Source organism: Zingiber officinale, chromosome 3B (genome assembly GCF_018446385.1).
Source record: "Zingiber officinale cultivar Zhangliang chromosome 3B, Zo_v1.1, whole genome shotgun sequence".
In the NCBI taxonomy this organism is placed as follows: domain Eukaryota; kingdom Viridiplantae; phylum Streptophyta; class Magnoliopsida; order Zingiberales; family Zingiberaceae; genus Zingiber; species Zingiber officinale.
In genome coordinates, this window is record NC_055991.1 from 13,568,284 (window position 1) to 13,586,160 (window position 17,877).

Below are 17,877 nucleotides of genomic sequence, written 5' to 3' on the forward strand. Positions count from 1 at the left end.
GATTACACAAATAGTTTCCATAGGCACTCCACCAGGATCTTATCTTCTTGGATCATCCATTCCTTTTTCCTTGATGCATGCTCAATGCAAATGCAACCGAATTAGATCTAAGTATATTGATAAATCTATTGGTTTTTGACAAGAAAAATTTCCAAACCGCGCTAACAAGTATTCTTTTTAAATATTGATTGGATACATCTCCTAATGTATCCTCCCATATCCCACCCCCATCATTTAATTTTTCCATCCTGACCCACATCCAAATTGGCTCCAAGTTGACCCTTCCAACCTTATGACGTATAATAATTATTTTTGCCACTTAGTATGTGACCCCCCAAATTAAAATCCTAGATCCACCCATAGCTAAATCAATTGAGCAAATCACAGATTGGAATGCTCTCACTCTCTCCACCTCATATCAAAACCTTTTCCACTCTAAAAATGCCCCACGGGGTTGGAGCGGTTAGTGCGTAGAAGCTTGCCACTTGAGAGCGTGGGTTCTAATCGCGGGATAGTCAGAGCGTAATTCCCTGGTCCCTGTGCACCTCTTCCCACTGCGCACTAACTTCTCCAGCTACCGTGATTTACCTCCCTCGTGAAGACCTTGGGCGTGGTGCGGCGGGGGCGGTGGGAGCGAGCGATATCACCTTTTGCCACTTTTCCACTCTAAAAATTACCTATAAACCCTTGGCGATGATGGCTTTATTGTAGTGAAATGACCAATGATTTTGTTCTAGTGCTTGTTGGTGTAATCATGCTTTGAGTGAGATTATTAGTTCAATTATATCCTAAGTGGTTGTATTTGACTAAGATATTTTGATATATTTGGCAAAAAAAAAAGTTAAGTTAGATTTTCCTATATTACTGATGTGTTGATGGAGTTTGCAAGAACTTGGTAGAATGAATATGGAGCTTGGGGAGCTTGTGACTCGATGATGAGTTGTGTTAGTTGACTTAGCCTAAACAAGTTCAAACTTGTTGGTTTCCATGAGGAAGTCAAGTGTATTGTTATTTGTGACAAGTATAGGCATAGCAGAAATATAAGAATTAAGCATATGAATCGAGCTTAGCCGTAGACTATGACTCGAGTCCTATTGTCCAAGGTTTCATTCAAGCCACTTGGTAATCTAGCCCTAACTAGCTAAATACATCATCCATCGATGATGCTACCCAACGACTCACCCAAGATTACATTACACTTGTAATATCTCACAACTTTCTTACCTTCATATCTTCAACCTTGTCAATGTTTTTCTTTGCCCTCAAGTTTAACTTGCATTAGGCTTCAGTCTCTTCGATGCACCAAACCCTTCAAGCTTGTCTCAATATGCCATCCTTCACTATTCATCCATGGAATTCACCTCCTCTTGGGCTACCTTAGAGGTCACCTTGGAATTTTTTGTTTCCTTGAATTTGCCAAGCCATTCTTCTTCGATCACCTCCAACCCCCAACTCATTATAAGCCGCCAAACAATCAAATCAATAATGACTCCACAATCCTTGTCCCAGAGTGTACTTTATTAGGAATTTTCAATCCTTCATACGCTCCAAGTCATCTTCTTCGATCAACTTCAAATCTGCCTCATTATGAGCCTTTGAGCCATCAAGCATCATCACAGCTTAACCACGTCAAGACATAAGCTCTGTAAGCTCTATGTGACATTGCCATGTTTTTACAAACTTGTTACACACACTTAATTTAAACCTTTTACAAAACACATCATAACCTAGTCGAACCTGACTGTTTAAGAACATCATTGCACCAACATGTAATTTTTCAATAATCCCATATATATATATTTGTCTAGACTCACTATGTCTGTCTATGAGATCACCTACTATTATAACATAATAGAAATATAACATATATTGGGCATACTATAAAATTGATTATTATATTCAATAGTCTCACTCTATATACTTGGTCAATTACTAAAAAATATTACAATTGAAATCTTTTACTATAATATATAAGACAGATTAAAAAATTATGAGATTGTAAATATAATATATTGCGCCAACGTCCCTAGGCATGAGGTTGTCATGATGCAATATGCAGCATGAAACCCTGCTCTCCATCATTTGAAGAACTTGCTGCAGTTTCCATGAGGCAGTTCAAATTTCCATCTCATCAGACATATCTTCACTTTCACCCTCTGAGCTATTTTCCCGTCAGGATATGATGCTCGTGAAAGTTCTTTTTGCCTGGTCGACGATATGAGAAGTTTTCCTTGCAGCACCTGCTACCATGGGTTTCAAAGGAAGGACTGAAAAGTTTGCCCTTTCCTCTATTAAGGCTGTTTCTGAATATGAATGGAAATCCTGACTGTCAGCAATCACAAACTGTAAGAAGTATATTAATCAACAATTCAAAATAAACTTACAAACTGTTTGTTGCCTAGCTATAGAACCAATCTGTCTGATTCCAGCTTCTGTAACTTGAACAGCTTGTGCAGATTTGTTGATACCATAAGCTATTTCTGTTAGAATTGCAATACATCATATACAAACTAAAGAATGTATCTATAACAGGATTTAACTTCTATCAATCTTTAAAGCACAATAGAAAACATTCATGAATCGCTGACCTGAATCCATTACTATGCTATGGCCTCTTGTCACCGTAGTATCCCGCAAGCGCAACGAATGTCTTCTATAAGATTGAGCCGACGAACACGTTCCTTCTCAATGGGGAAGAAGAAACTAGAAAAGGAGAGCAAGGTTCAGCATGCTCTAATAAACCTTATCTCTTCCCTTTTATACCTGACCCAACCTATGGGGACTATCCATCATAAAAGCCCATGTCTCATTAATAGCCCATCAATGTTAATGAATCAGGTTATTGGATCTACACATTAAATCCATATCCATTTAATCCAAATCCTCTTTATATGCTTGAAGCATTAGATCACTTAATTGAGTTTAGTTACTTTAATGGCAATTAGTTGTATGTGTATCAAGTGTAAGCCCAATCTTATGGAGATTAAGTCCACACATGTGGATTTAATCATACAATCTCCCACTTGGACTATACTTGATTTCTTATACACCACGCAACCCCTAAGTTGAGCTCAACATGTCAAACTTTATAGGTTAAACACCTATTGTAATTTCTATTGGCCCATTGATTGGGATTGGAAGGCCAATAACTTTAATATAAATCAATAGAAATCCTTATGACAAACAGGGATTACATACTACCACAGAAGTTCAGAGACATGGAAATTCTTAGGAATGTCATGGTGCCGCGAACCAAATAGCTTGGGTAAGCGGAGTTATTTATTTGTTTCCCTTTTCTTTAATATCAATTTATGACACAAGGTAGGGATGATGTTGGTGGAAAAATTAAGTTACTCCTCACCTAAGTTGTAGTCTTTAGTTTTATATATATTATTGGTAAATAGACATATTACATATAAGCTCCAAGCACTTACATATTCTTGCATATTTCTCTAACAGTCTCCTTCCTCTAAAGATCTACTTGTTATAAACATATTCAACAAATATATTTGCAGAATGACATACATGGAAAAAGGATAGATCCAGCTTGAGATGTTCGTGGAATGATGCATGTGGACAGAGAATGATTGATCTGGATTAAGGTATCACAAAGAGAAAGAACTGATCTAGTTTAAGCTCCTTGGAATGACACATTTGGATGACACTATGTAGTCAGTTGAAAATGATGTTGCATGGAATACCATACACATAGGGGGCTCAGTCGATCACAATGATGTGTGCACACATAGAAGGGCTACAACTTATATTAACTCATGGAATCCTGAAAACACTTGATTGATGAATCAAAATCCATAGTTATTTAAGACGTGAAGCGCCTAAACGTACATACGTGCTATGAGGGCTAAGGCACACGATGCAAAGTGAGGTGTATGCTTGATCGAAGTAAGATATTCCGAGTATAAATTTTTATAATTCAAACATATAAAGAATTTCTGTCAAAATATTTTAGGAACAAAACTATAGTCCATAAAATATTAAACAATAATGTAAATATAAAATTTACTAGCAAATAAATACGTTATACGCATAATTCAATTTTTTTAAAAAAACTTTAAATATCTAAATCATCAAAAGCTTTATCACCTTCCTCAATCATATCATTTATATCATGACTAGATGGTTCAGATTTGTATAGCCGAATCTTCATTACTTTTCTCAAGGTTGATTTCTTCCTCTTCATCTATAAGTTGACTAGTATAAGACCTTCTCTTAGTTCCTTTGGATGTAGTTGCCCTTACTTCTTTTAAGGAAAATGAAACTCAAGATCTAAAATTGTAGGCATCTTCACCAACTCCAGAAGCTCGTGCAACTTCACTCCAAGTCATATTGTCATCATTTTCTTCATAGCTATTATCATTCAATCCCCCCATCAACCATTCATTATTATCATCTATCTCATCTAAATAAATATGATCGATCATTCAATCCCTCCATTGACAGTGTCATGCATATCATATCGACGCCTCAAAGTCCTATTATACTTAATAAAAACTAAATCATTTAATATGTTTGCTTCTTTTTTTCTTTTGGAATGAAGCTTCACACAAAACAAAAAATTATTTTAATTTTATTTTTATAATATTTTATTTAATATTTTCTTAAATATTTATACTTATATGTTCAAAAACACTCCAATTTCATTCACAAGTTGAGAAATAAGTGTCGCGTACATGCTCCATAATTAATTAAAAGGGTAATTAAAGGTATAGATTGACTTTAAAAAGTTTATTTTGGGCTTGATTTGTATCTATATGTCTCACTTCAATGAGGTGATAAAAATCGCGCCTCAAGCGCGCTTGTCTCCTTTCACAAGGCGCGCACTTAAGGCAACTAAGTGTAAGAGGTTTGCACTTAAGCGAGCATCTTTAATAACTATGCCAAATCTAATACAAGATCAAATTACCATAAAGAATCAAATATTAAATTAATAACCTATAAGGTTACCTTGTATTGTGTACTGATACATATAAAACGAGTGAGATGTTTAAACACATATATGAGAATTATTTTTAGAAAAAGGTTTTAAAATTCCCAAAGTACTCTATTAAAAATTATTTTCAAATAATCATTGACATAATAATGTTGGAATAATTTTTCATGATTGTCTGAATGCTAAGCTCTTATAAAATTGTCAAACCACTTATATATTTTGAAAACAAAAATTGTTGACCAATGCTTAGCTTCTAACTATTTTAGGTCATCCCTAAGCACCTAAGTATCTCTAACCACCTATGTGGGGAGTGTTAAAATTAGGGGGAGCTTAACTTCTCGAAGGGATTTTTTTTTTTCAAAATTAAAGGAGTTTTCAAAGTAAGTTTGAAAAATCTTTTTTTAAGAAATGCTTTGAATTTTTTTTATTTATTTTGAAAAATCCTTTAGAAAATACTTTTGAAAAATATTTTCAAGATCATCTTTTTTGAGAGTACTTTTGAAAATATTTTGAAAATATTGTTTTGAAAGATATTTAGAAAAAATTATTTGAAAAGTATTTTAAAATTCCTTGCAAATATTTTCAAAATTATTTGAAAAATGTCCTTTTGAATAGTGTGATTTTGTTGAAAATACATATGGAAAAAGTGTTTTGAAAAGGGAGAGATTATCTTTGTATAATTACCATTTCAAAAAGGGGATCTTTGAAAAACTTACTTTTGAAACTTTTGCTTAAACTATTTTAATGTCTTCACGAAGTTCAGAATTTCCTATAAGCTTAGGAATTCCAATTGTTAGTGCAATGACTAAGGTTTTGGTTTAAAGGTAGATAACCTTTAACTATCTTGATTTTTTAATGCAATAGTTGCACTTTAATTAGTTGTGTTTCCTGGAATATTCAAAACTAAAATCATGACTCACAATTGTACAAGAAAGTCATTGAAGACAAGAAACATGAATGTCGATATTGCTCTTTTTTGGAACCATAAGCTTAGGTATGTACCTTAAATCACTCAACTCCAAAGTAAGATCACTTATCTCCATGCCTGAGAGTCTTAATATTGCAGCCATGGTACTAGGAATTTCCTCTCGTGCAGTATCTGCAAGTCTTGCAAGAGATACTCTCATTTAAAACATTGGCCTTCAAAATATAACCTTATTTGGGTCTAATCAAAACTCCATAAACTATTAGTCAAGTGAGAGCCACAATTGCATTGCTGCCCAAACTTCTAGCATTCTTTGCTATTTGTCTGGATTTTGTTTTTGGGGGCTTTTCTCTGTAGATGAAGAATCTTTAGCTCTTTATTATCTTCAACAAGAGCAGATACTAATTTGTATACATTTAAGCAGAACATTAGGCTTGCATCCTTGTTTGTACAAGGGTAGCATTCAGAAAATATTGAATAGATATTTAATTGTCAGTACAATCGCATTAGAGTTTTATGTACTAGCATTCACTTAGACCGATAACTACCGATTCGTATGACTGGTACAAACTGCTATAGGATCTAGGATCCAGGATCCACAGTTCTAGAGAAATATTTATCAGCATCATCCAATGAGATGCATTAAGTTTCAAAGTAACCAAAGATTCCAAGCTAGTTGGATGTAGCAAGAAACTACAGCACCATTGCTGCCCTAAATCTGCCTGCAATTCATCTTCCCTCTTTATTTTAGCAAGTGGATGGTGTTGACGTAAAAATATTGATTAGTAGAACCCATTACATGAAGCCATTGAACCCCATCATAGTGAGACCAAGTCAATTCGAGCACCACATGGCACTAATCCTCAACAAGCCCCATTTTTCCAATACAACACACTGACATAATGGGCATTCCACCTCGTTGCGGGCCTCCACAACCATCCTCTACTGACTACCCAAAATATGATTTTTTCATCTTCTCGCATTAATGACTTAGCCAAAATGAAAGAATTTCCATAGACCTACTCTCTTGCTCTATAACACTTCATTTACGTTTTATCTACTTTCTGTGCTTAGCATTACAGCTACAATGAAAGTTGGAAGGTCTCCTGTCATGGCTCCTTCCCAAGCTAGATTAGGCATTCCCTACAAGGCCATCTCAAATATTTGGATAAGTCCCTCCAGCATCCTTAGCTAATGACTCAATTAGGCAAATTTGACCACAATAGAATGGAGCTAAAACAGAGAGAATTCTGCCTCCGAGGTTATGGTGCAGCGGTAGAGCATCCAGATTATTACCTAGACATCAACGGTTCGAGCTCCAGCTATGACGAATTTGTAGGAATTTTTTCTCCAAATGGGGCACGCAACTAAAGGATGTTGGGCTCCTAGACTGTCCCCTGCGAGCGTTTCCCGATTTATCCTGATGGCCGGTGGGAAACTTCCGAGGGACTGGGCCGGTCACCCAAGACTCGACGTTACCCAGCCTGGTTAATCATTTTTTTTAAAAAATGAAGAAAATTCTACCGTATAAGAAGGAATTGCCTAATAAAATTTCACAAAAAGAATAGGGCTTTCAGAATGCATGGCTCAACGTATCCTTTTTCTATAACCTCCCAAACATTATAAGCTCTAAGAAACACCTTCAACTTGATATTCCAATTATCATAACTACTCGAGAAGAATTCACTCTATCTACGTGGAAGAGGAGGAGAATAAAACAAATAAACTCAACTTGTTTCTTAGAAAAGTTATATATTTATAGACTTATTGGATAAACACTAATCTCAGATACATTGAATCTAGACTTTTTTTTCTTTATTCTATCTCCACGAAACACTTAAGGGGCGTTTGGTTCTTTCCTAGGAATAGGAATCGAAATGGAAATCATAGTATTGTGAAATGGGAATAGGTATGAGCATGAATATCACTCTTAAAAATAATGTTTGGTTAGTTGAATATTTTCTATCATAATAAATTAAAATTTCCTTTTTTACCCATAAAGAAAAATAAGAGAAAAAATTAGATGTGAGAGAAAAATACGATGAGAGAGAAAGTGTGATGGGAAATAATGAAGAGAGAGAAAGTGCGATGAGAGAAAATGAGGAGAGAGAAAGTACGATGAGAGAAAATGATGATAGAAGATGAGAGAGAAAATATGATGAGAGAGGAAGAAAAAAGAGAAAGTGTAATGAGAAAAAAATGAGGAGAGAGAGTGTGATGGGAGAGATTGAGGAGAGAGAAAGTATGATAAGAAAGAAAGTATGTTGAGAAAAAAAGGGAGAGTGTGATGGGAGAGATTGAGGAGAGAGAAAGTGTGATGAGATAGAAAGCATGATGAGAAAGAAAGTGTGATGAGAAGAAATAGAAAAGAGAGTGTGATGTCAGAGATTGAGGAAAGAGAAAGTGTGATGAGAAAAAAAAAGGGGAAGCGAGTATGATAAAAGATATTAAGGAGAGAGAAAGTGTAATGAGAAAAAAAAGAGGAAAGAAAATGTGATGAGAGAGATTAAAGAGAGAGAAAGTGGGTGATAAAATGAGGAGAGAGAAATATGATGAGAGAGAATAATGAGAGAGAAAGTGATATGAAAAATAAATAAATAAATATATTTTGATAGTTGATATTAAGAGGGAAAATTTTAATTTTTGGTCAAGGGTATTTTTGGAATAAGGGAATATTTTGATTGTTAAAAATAGAGTAATGACTCATTGAAGGAGGGAGAATGAGAATGAGTCATTACCCAATAATGATTTTATTCCCTTATTTGTATTTCCATTCCTATAATCCAAACATCAATAATGACAATTAATAATTGTTATTTTCATTCCCTATTCTTATTCCCCTAAACCAAACGCTCCCTTATTCTTATCAAGATTATCACTTCCTCAAATTCTATTCTATCACCAACCCTCGTCAAGAATTACCATCTCATTATTTTATCCTTATCAACAACGTTTATCTCTATTAAAAAGTAAAGTTTAGCCTTCCCAATTTCATGGTCGGCGATGATACAACAAGTCTTGTCATTGGAAAAGAAGCGGACTGACGCCACCATGGGTAGGGAAGAGCATGGCGGCAAAGACATCCTCGATGTCGATTCTTACAGCAACGTCAAAGTAGTCAGAGATTCTCGCATTGGGGTCACTAGACTTGGACATGAGGGTCTATTCGAGAAAGGGGAGGGCTTAGCTTTCCAGAGAAGATCCCCCTCAATCCATCGATGCCATCGTGCGATGTAAAGATTCTCTTTCTTTCTTTTGTTTTTCCCTTGTCTTTTGCGCGTGCACACACAGGGATTTTCTTCCCTCATTAATTTGTTTTTTCTTTTCTCTTCCTCTACGTGAAATAATTTTTTTTCCACATAGAATCATTTTCTTTCTCTATCCACATCTCAAGTAAACAGAGCATTGAGGGGGTTGAGCAGTGATGTTTGCACAAGGCGTCTGAGTCGAGCAGAGATGTTCCCAAAGATAATATAAGTTGAGAGGAGAAGTTCCCATAGGACATATGAGTTGAGTGGGGATGTTCTCGGACAAGATGTCGTAGATGTATCAGATGAGTAAGAATATATCCCATATGGTGTATGTGTTGGAAACCAAACAATCTGTAGCCGGAGATTTACAGGAAATTAGCTGAATCTAAATACTCGAATTAAATTCAACTCACAGTTAAGATGACCTGAGCAGATAATCTCAGGCTGCCAGCAGGGGCTGGTTTTTCTGACCTCAGAGTCTGAGCAATCAGATCGTCCGAGCAGACTGAAGGATAGACAGGCAGAGCGGGAGACTAGTCGGGCAGATCAGAAGGGCGAGTGGCCGACCCAGCAAATGAAGAGTCCAACCGAGCGGACAAACAGAGCACCAGACCGAGGCCTGCGATCGACGCAGTTTCCTTGAAACAGATTCGTCCCACCTCTGACTGTGCTTCGAGGTTTTCTGGGATCATCTGTTTCCCAAGATACAACGGCAAGACCACGAACGCAACCAAGCACTGGTTGTTCGTGGCGAACTGAGAATGCACCTGAGTGCTATCACAAATAGTTTAGCCGAGCGGATGCACGACTGAGAGAAAAGAATCAGGGAACGAAGGTGGAGGAATTCTCTTGCTTTCGCTTTGCTTTCGCTTTTTTCTTCTTCGCTTTGCTCAAGATCCAGCCTCCTTATATAGGAGCTCTCATCTTGCCTGCAATAAATGATCAAATTATGATCATTTAATGCTGAGTTTAATTTCGTCATTAATGACTTTAATGTCTTCATTAATGTCGAGACGTTACATAATCATTATTAATGAGATTAATGTCGTCATTAATACTGAGACGTTACGAAATCACCATTAATGAGTTTAATGCCGTCATTAATGTCGAGACGTTACGGAATCAGCATTAATTTCACATTAATGCTTCCATTACATCCTTGAGCAAGATTCAAGTGACTATATGTTGGTTCATTCTTTTGGGTAAATTTTACCTCAACCGGTCCGACATTCGACATGCACAAGTCGTGCTCGCGCACGAGTCAACCTTGGTTCGGTACAATCCGGACCCTGGATTTGCACCCACCCTTGCGCACTCACGCGTGAGAGAGCTCTCCCCATGCATATATTTACAACGTCAATGCATGTGTCATAATATAAACCAACAATAAAGCTAAGAGACTTCTAATGTGGGACTAAACTCATGCACAATAGTCTCTTCGTCTCCATCTCTTTATTCCATTCACATTTCCAACAGTATGAGCCGGGCATAGATGTTCCCAAGAGATATATGAGCTGAGCGGGGATGCTCTTGGACGTGGGATGTTCCCATAGGGCGTCTGACATGGATGTCACGCACAGACTTCTATTTTTTTGCTGAGTTATAGAGAGAACGTGATCCCTATATATCACGGCATCCTGAATACTATCTAGTTATAATATTCATCATCTCATCAAAAAAAAATACGGGGTCATTGTCACATACTCATTATAACAATTTTTTTTTTTACCCATATTCCTTTTAACATCCACACTCATTATTTATGGATCCCACAATCCACTCAATCATTTTAAAATTATATCATATTAAATAAATATATTTTAAATATGTTTTAAAATATTTAAATTATCATTATACTTAATCTTACTTTTAAAAATATAATTTTATAATTTTTCAAAAATATTATTAATTTTTTAATATATTTATTAAAATAAAAAATATTATTTTAAAAAAAATTAAAAAAATTATACACATGGGGTGGGCCAACCCCATGCAAAGCTTGAACTCGTTCAAGCGGATGAACGTAGACGACGCATCTTCAACGCGGTGTTAAATGAACAATATTATTATAACGCGGTATTAATATAGTGTTATAGATGCCCTCAATCATCAACCAACTTATAATATGCTCTTTTTTATTTATTCCTTTTTTACCAAAGGATATACGTAGATTTTGAGAATTCTTAAATTACGGATTACATTTTGATTTTTACCAAGGACAATAGTCTTCTATTTTTTTTTTATTTCAGTTCCAAATTAAAATAAAAACCCGATGTTTTTATTTAAATCTAATCAACCGAACCAAATCGAGATAAATAAATTAATATCATTTACTATTAAAACATGTTAAATTTATTTATAATTTTTTTAACACAGCAAACTGCTCACAGCTGTACTTGCTATCGTATCATACACAGTATAGGGCAGGAATACCGGAAGCAAACACACCTTAATTCCGTTACTTCCTCACATTTCAACGACAACCTTCCCCGTTGCACGGCCAGACATGCTCTTAGCCCAAGCCTCCTCTGCCTTCTCCAGCCCGTACTTTGAATCCACAAATGTCCTGAGTCTCCCTTCCTTGGCCAGCTCCACCACAAACTTAATGTCCTCCACCTTCGGCTCTAACAACAGGGTCACTAGCTTCTTCTTCGACATCATCACTCTCCTGCACAGCGAAGTGAACATGGATCTGAAAGATGGCGAGATGTCAATGACCTTCCCTTCAGCGCTCAAGTTAGCCTCAAAGGTCCCCCATGAGATCCCCGTAGCGCAGTGGATCACAGTGTCGTACTTTTTACCCGACGGGCTCCTCAGGTCGGCGCCTGCGGGTTTCTTGTAGTCCAAAACCTCGTCGGCGCCGAGGCTCTTGACGAGCTCCATGTTACGGGAGCCGCAGGTGGCGGTGACGTGAAGGCCCGCGAACTTGGCGAGCTGGACGGCGTAGTGCCCGACACCGCCGGAGGCAGCGGTGATCAAGGTGTTTGAGGAAATGTTTCTTCCGTCGAACTCGACGCCAGCAGTTTTCAGCGCCTGCAAGGCGATGACGGCGGCCGTGGGCAGGCCGGATGCTTCGGCCGGAGCAAGCTCAGAGGGCCGCGGAACTGTGAGGGTTACAGGAGCCACAGCGTACTCTGCAAGACCTCCACTCTTCTGCCATGGTAACATTGAATTTGAATTTTACAGGTTCCATTAACTAAAACAAACATATATATGAGCACTTACAGGAAGGTTGAGCATGGCAATGACCTTGTCGCCTTGTTTAAAGTTGGTCCTTTCATCGCCCACCTCAATTATTTCTCCTGCGACGTCGACGCCTGTTCCAACCAAATTAAACACAGAGTTATTGATAGTGTTTGATCTTCTCCTCCTCTTAATTAGTAGGAACGAAAGGGAGTGTGTAAATTAAATTACCAGGTATAAAAGGAAATTTAGGGGGAAGAAATGGCCTCATCATGCCCTTTTGAAGTTTCCAGTCAATTGGGTTTATGCTTGTGGCTTCCACCTTCAGCAAAATCTCGCCTTCCTTGGGACAAGGAATTTGGACCACAACATGCTGCATTCGACATGATCTTCAGTCGCATGTAAATGATTCAAGAATAGATTTATTTTTATTCAACTATTTGAATCAATTAATCATAATTGGTTCGATTTTATAAAAATTTTTTATTAATCATCATAATAAATTAAAAAATACTCATAGTGGTAAAAGACGAATATGTTTGTCTCCAATGTTTCCGTCAATTCGTCTCAGGATCAACACAGAGGAGATAAATCATTGACGACTACTAACTTTTAGAATAATGACTGTCACATAAGAGAGACACTCATGAAGATACATGAGGAATATTTTTAAAATCATTTTTTAGAAAAAAAATCTTTGCAGTGTGATGCTGCAACAATAATTTTACCGTGAGACTCATTTCCTTATTAGTAAAATTTTATAAATAAAAATTACTTTCTTTTAAACTTTCAAACATCATTCTTTAAAAAATTATATATATTTGTCTAATATAATTTTTTTAATTAATTAAATAAAATTCAATTTAGTTAATAAAATATTAAAAATACTAGTTAAATTTTATAATATTATTAATATATATTTTAATTACTTTTTTAATCTTTTTTATTGATCAATTTTAATTTCAATAAAGAAAGTCTTACTACAATAGTAAAATTAAGTGAGTGATCTAGAGGCCATTATTTGAATAGTAAAAAAAATTTACAAAAAAAATAAAATTATATATAATAAATTCTTTTTTGAAATTCTACATTTATAAAAATTTTGTGTACTATATTGTACTTTTATCAAGTTGAATTTTGATAAATTAAATTATCGATTAAAAAAGAGAGAGAGTGCACATGATAAAGAACAAAGAGATCATAATAATAAAGATCGAAAAAAAGGAAAAAATAAATAAAATTTTAATATATTTTTTGAACTTTTAAAATTATTTTTTTATAAAACTATCAAATTTATTAGACAAACTTAGGGGGCGTTTGGTATGCACGTTTTCCATTTTCATTTTCTGGAAAACGCGCGTTTTCTGGAAAATGGTGTTTGACTTGCGTTTTCCGCGCGCGTTTTCTAAAAAATTGGCTATCGTTTTTTAGAAAAACAGAGAATGACAAAAAGTCATTTTCTGTTTTCTAAAAAAACACGCGTTTTTCAGAAAATGAAAATGAAAACGGTGCAAACCAAACGCACCCTTAAATTTTTGAAAAATTACTAATTAAAATTTAGCTTAAAAAAATAATAACTATCAGCCAAATCTAATTCCGACAGTAAAAAAATTAAAATTATTAGCCAAATCTAATTTTAAACGTTAAAAAAATTAAAAATTATAGCCAAAATTAATTTTAATCATTAAATAAAAATAAAAATTACATGTCAAAGTGATTAGTTAAAAATTAAAAATCACCGTCAAACTTAGTAAAAAATTTAAAATTACTCGTCAAATTTAATCTTACTAATGAAAAAAAATTAAAATTATTAATCAAAATAAACAATGACTAAACTTTATTTTAATCTATAATTTCAAATATTTATTAAACAAATTTTCTAAATTAAGTGCGTTGCAATTGTGCATTTCGTAACAGAGGAATTAAAGTTAAACCTTCAGGGCGGCGGCTCCTCCTCCGTAGCCGTCATATTGGATTGCTCTCATAACTCCGTTCGCTTGGGCCATTCGGAGAGGAAGAAAAAATATATCTTGTTGAATCAGGAATCTTGAAAACGGGCAGTCGGCTCGGCTCTGCTCTGCTCTGCTCTGCTCGCTGGAATAGGGGTGTTAAACGGAGTGAGTATTTGTAACAGCGGATTGTAGCAGCGGTTCGGTGGCCAGCTACCCTTCTCATCACCGGTGAAGCACATTCTTATCTAATAAAATTCGTAACACCAACTACTACGAATTGAATGATATAAAAATATTGATGTTGATATTTAATTTGAAGTTGAAAAATATAAAACTTGTAGCTGAGTTCAATCTAAATTGTTCCACGCGGCAATTTACTGAACCAGAGGCTTTTCGGAATATCCAAATCCCGTACATGAATTTGAAGAAATTTTCAAATGACATAACTATTTTCAGATTTACCCCTTGTCGTTCTCTCACGAAACAACGCTCACATGCGGCCGAACAAAAAGTCAAATCCGAATCACATTGCGTGCAGGCTCCGCCAGTGCCTGAAAAGGTGACATGAAAAAGGCAAACAGTGATAGCCTAAAACTGTGTCTGTTTCTGACGGTGTGCAACACGTTGTAATTAGGAGTATAAATGAATTAAATCATGTGAAGTATTTGAATCTCAATTTAAATAAAAAATTATTTGAATTAAGTTAATAATCTGATTTTGTGCTAAAAAAATATTATTAAATCGAGTTTGAGTTTAATAGTATTTGATTTGTAAATTCGTCAACATGTTTATTTATTTGTTTAGGAGCTCACGAACTTATTCGTTAAGAGGTTCGTTTATCTTATTTTTTTTATATATATAATAAATATAATAATATATTATTAATTATTATAGTTAATTATCTTAAATAATCTCAAACTAAACTCATTAAATTTTTTTCAAGTCAAATTCGAATTATTTAATTTTATTATTTATTATCTTAAATAATCTGATTTTCTTATTATTCGATTCAGTTCGATTCCTAATTACAATAGTATTGAGAACAAACATCTCTCCTAACTACCAAAGTTCTGACGGTCGAATAATAGTGTCTCTCCTCGCCAGCTCCAACTGTAATGGTGTTTGCGTTCATTAGGAGTGTAAATGAGCCAAGTCGTTCATGTGCTATTCGAAATTCGATTCGATAAAAGTTCGTTTGAGCTCATTTAATTAGATTCGTTAAGATAAACAAACCAAGCTCAAGCTTCACCATATTTGACTCGTTAACTCGTGAACATGTTCGTTAAGCTCATGAATCAATTTTTAAATAAAAAAAAAATAATTTTGATATTAATTTATAGATTTTATACTCTATTTATTAAAAACATAGACAAATATATTAAATTTATTTATTAGAATGAAGTTATAAATTTTAACAAAAATATTATATATTTTTTTAAATATATAATTTAGTTTTTAATGAATATTTAAATTTATAATTTATATTTATTAAGCTCGTTTAGGCTCGATAAAAGCTCGAATAAGCTTGTGAGCAGAGACAGATCTATACTATGGCTGTAGTGGGTTGTAGCACACCCCAAATTTACGATTAATTATCAATAGTGAGGGCTTACATATCAAGGTGTTGAAATGATATTCATTTCCTTACCTGGTAGCTTGTTATGACATCTAATCAAATGGAAACAAATCAAGTGACACAATATAAATGGGGGGATCATTTCTTAAAAAAAATCTATCACGTCTAAATCATATAATAATTCTATTACATAAATAATAAAAAAAAATCTAATTTGGATGAATAAATTTGTTTGTAGCATAGCCATCCAGAATAATGAGTTTTCTAATTAATTAATTATGTCTGTCAAATTTGATATAACATTAATATGATGTGTTAACGTACGAATGGACGCAACCGAGTATGCCTATGTGTATACTGTTGGATCTGCCACATTTCTTCATCGTATATCTCGATGATATTAAAGATTTCACCTAATGTAATGGACTCAATTTTATAGACCCAATATATTAAACGAGATTTAATTAAGAATATAGATGTAAATTCTATTATAAATAATTTTATAATTCAAAATTTCATATGTACAATTTCATTAAACAAATATTTTTAGTTTTTTTATTTTTTTTCTAGCTCTCAGTTATGTCAATTAAATTTTATCTTTCGGATTTAGAGATTGGATTATGATATTAAACACAAAAAAATTATATATATATAAAATTTAAGCCCAGTCTATCTCTTATTTCTGGATTCGTCATTACTCGTGAGCCATGAATATATTTGTTAAATAAAGTTCGAGCTCAGCTCGATTATAAACAAGCTAAATTCAAATATGTAAGAGTTCAACTCGATTCAATTCGATTACCTCAGCGCTCAAATCTTCCGGATGGACGAAGCTCCATTATGCTCTAAAATTTAGAAGGCAGGGGGTGTAAAATACTATTCCGGCATCTCAAAAATATCAAGCATTTTAGAAAAAATCCTAAAGCACCGACGTCACGATAACATCTAAACTCTTGTTTATGCACTTACCAATCCACCGACGACATCTTCTGCAAGCCGAATAGATCGACTTAAGATCCCCAAAGACCGAGGAGAGAGCAAATTACAGCTGTAGGTCACATCAAATCTATGAAAAGCCAAGGTCAGAAAGCAATTTACAGTGACAGACATGCTAATTTGGTTTGTGAATAATTAAATAAGATATTATGAATTTGAATTTATTTAAAAAATTATTGAATATATTTGAATTCAACTCAAATTTAATAGTTTTAAATATAAATTAAATACTTAAATCTAAAATAAGATATCGATCATAACTAATTTCAATTAATAAAAATTTATGGTATAAATAATATTTACTTCCATCCTAGTAGTCGGGGAAAATTTAGGATATTAGGAAGCAGGGACGGATCTAGAAATTAAAGATGTACCGGGCTTAAACTTGGGAAGGCTCAAATTTAATATATTAAATTATATATATTATTAAATAATAATAAAAATTATAAATATATATATATATAACAGAAAAAATTTATTATTTATTCAACATTTGTTTATGAGATTTTGAAATATAAAAATTATTTATAATAAAATTTACATCTATATCCTTAACTAACTCTCGTTCAATAAATTGGACCTATATATATAATTAAACTCATTATATTAAGTAAAATTCTTGTTTGATATTGGTACTGAAACATAGGATGGAAAAATATGATGGACCTACTAGCATACACGTAAGTGTATCTAATTGCGTCCACTCATATTTTGACATATCACATCAATATCGTGTCAAATTCGACAGATATAATTAATTAAAAAATTAGAATGCTCATTATTCTATATGATTGGATACTGATCCATAAAAATTAATCCATCCAAATTATATATGTTTTATTATATTATTCATGTAATAAAATTATTATGTGATTTGACCATTTAGATTGTCAATAAATTATTTTAAGAGTAAAGTAGAGAAAAATCTCCAATCACAACTTAAATTTTGCATACAATCCCCACTCATAAAAAACTTTGTTTCCACTCTCTGCATGCAAAGTTTTATTTGCTTCGACTCCCTCATGCAAATATTGTGATCTAAT

The 17,877-nt window shown here is 34.0% G+C and overlaps 2 protein-coding genes across 2 annotated transcripts; both read right to left on the bottom strand.

The window, feature by feature from the left end:
• Positions 1 to 2,172: 2,172 nt before the first annotated feature.
• On the bottom strand, positions 2,173 to 6,078 carry LOC122054695. The gene is made up of 4 exons (XM_042616133.1): positions 5,954 to 6,078; positions 4,843 to 4,904; positions 2,385 to 2,480; positions 2,173 to 2,297 (listed from the first exon to the last, which is right to left on the bottom strand). The coding sequence occupies exons 1-4, from the start codon at positions 6,076 to 6,078 to the stop codon at positions 2,173 to 2,175; spliced, it is 408 nt and encodes a 135-aa protein (XP_042472067.1).
• Positions 6,079 to 11,441: 5,363 nt separating this feature from the next.
• Positions 11,442 to 14,477, bottom strand: LOC121968088 (chloroplast envelope quinone oxidoreductase homolog). The gene is made up of 4 exons (XM_042518593.1): positions 14,245 to 14,477; positions 12,542 to 12,683; positions 12,353 to 12,444; positions 11,442 to 12,280 (listed from the first exon to the last, which is right to left on the bottom strand). The coding sequence occupies exons 1-4, from the start codon at positions 14,314 to 14,316 to the stop codon at positions 11,594 to 11,596; spliced, it is 993 nt and encodes a 330-aa protein (XP_042374527.1). The 5' UTR covers positions 14,317 to 14,477; the 3' UTR covers positions 11,442 to 11,593.
• Positions 14,478 to 17,877: the final 3,400 nt, after the last annotated feature.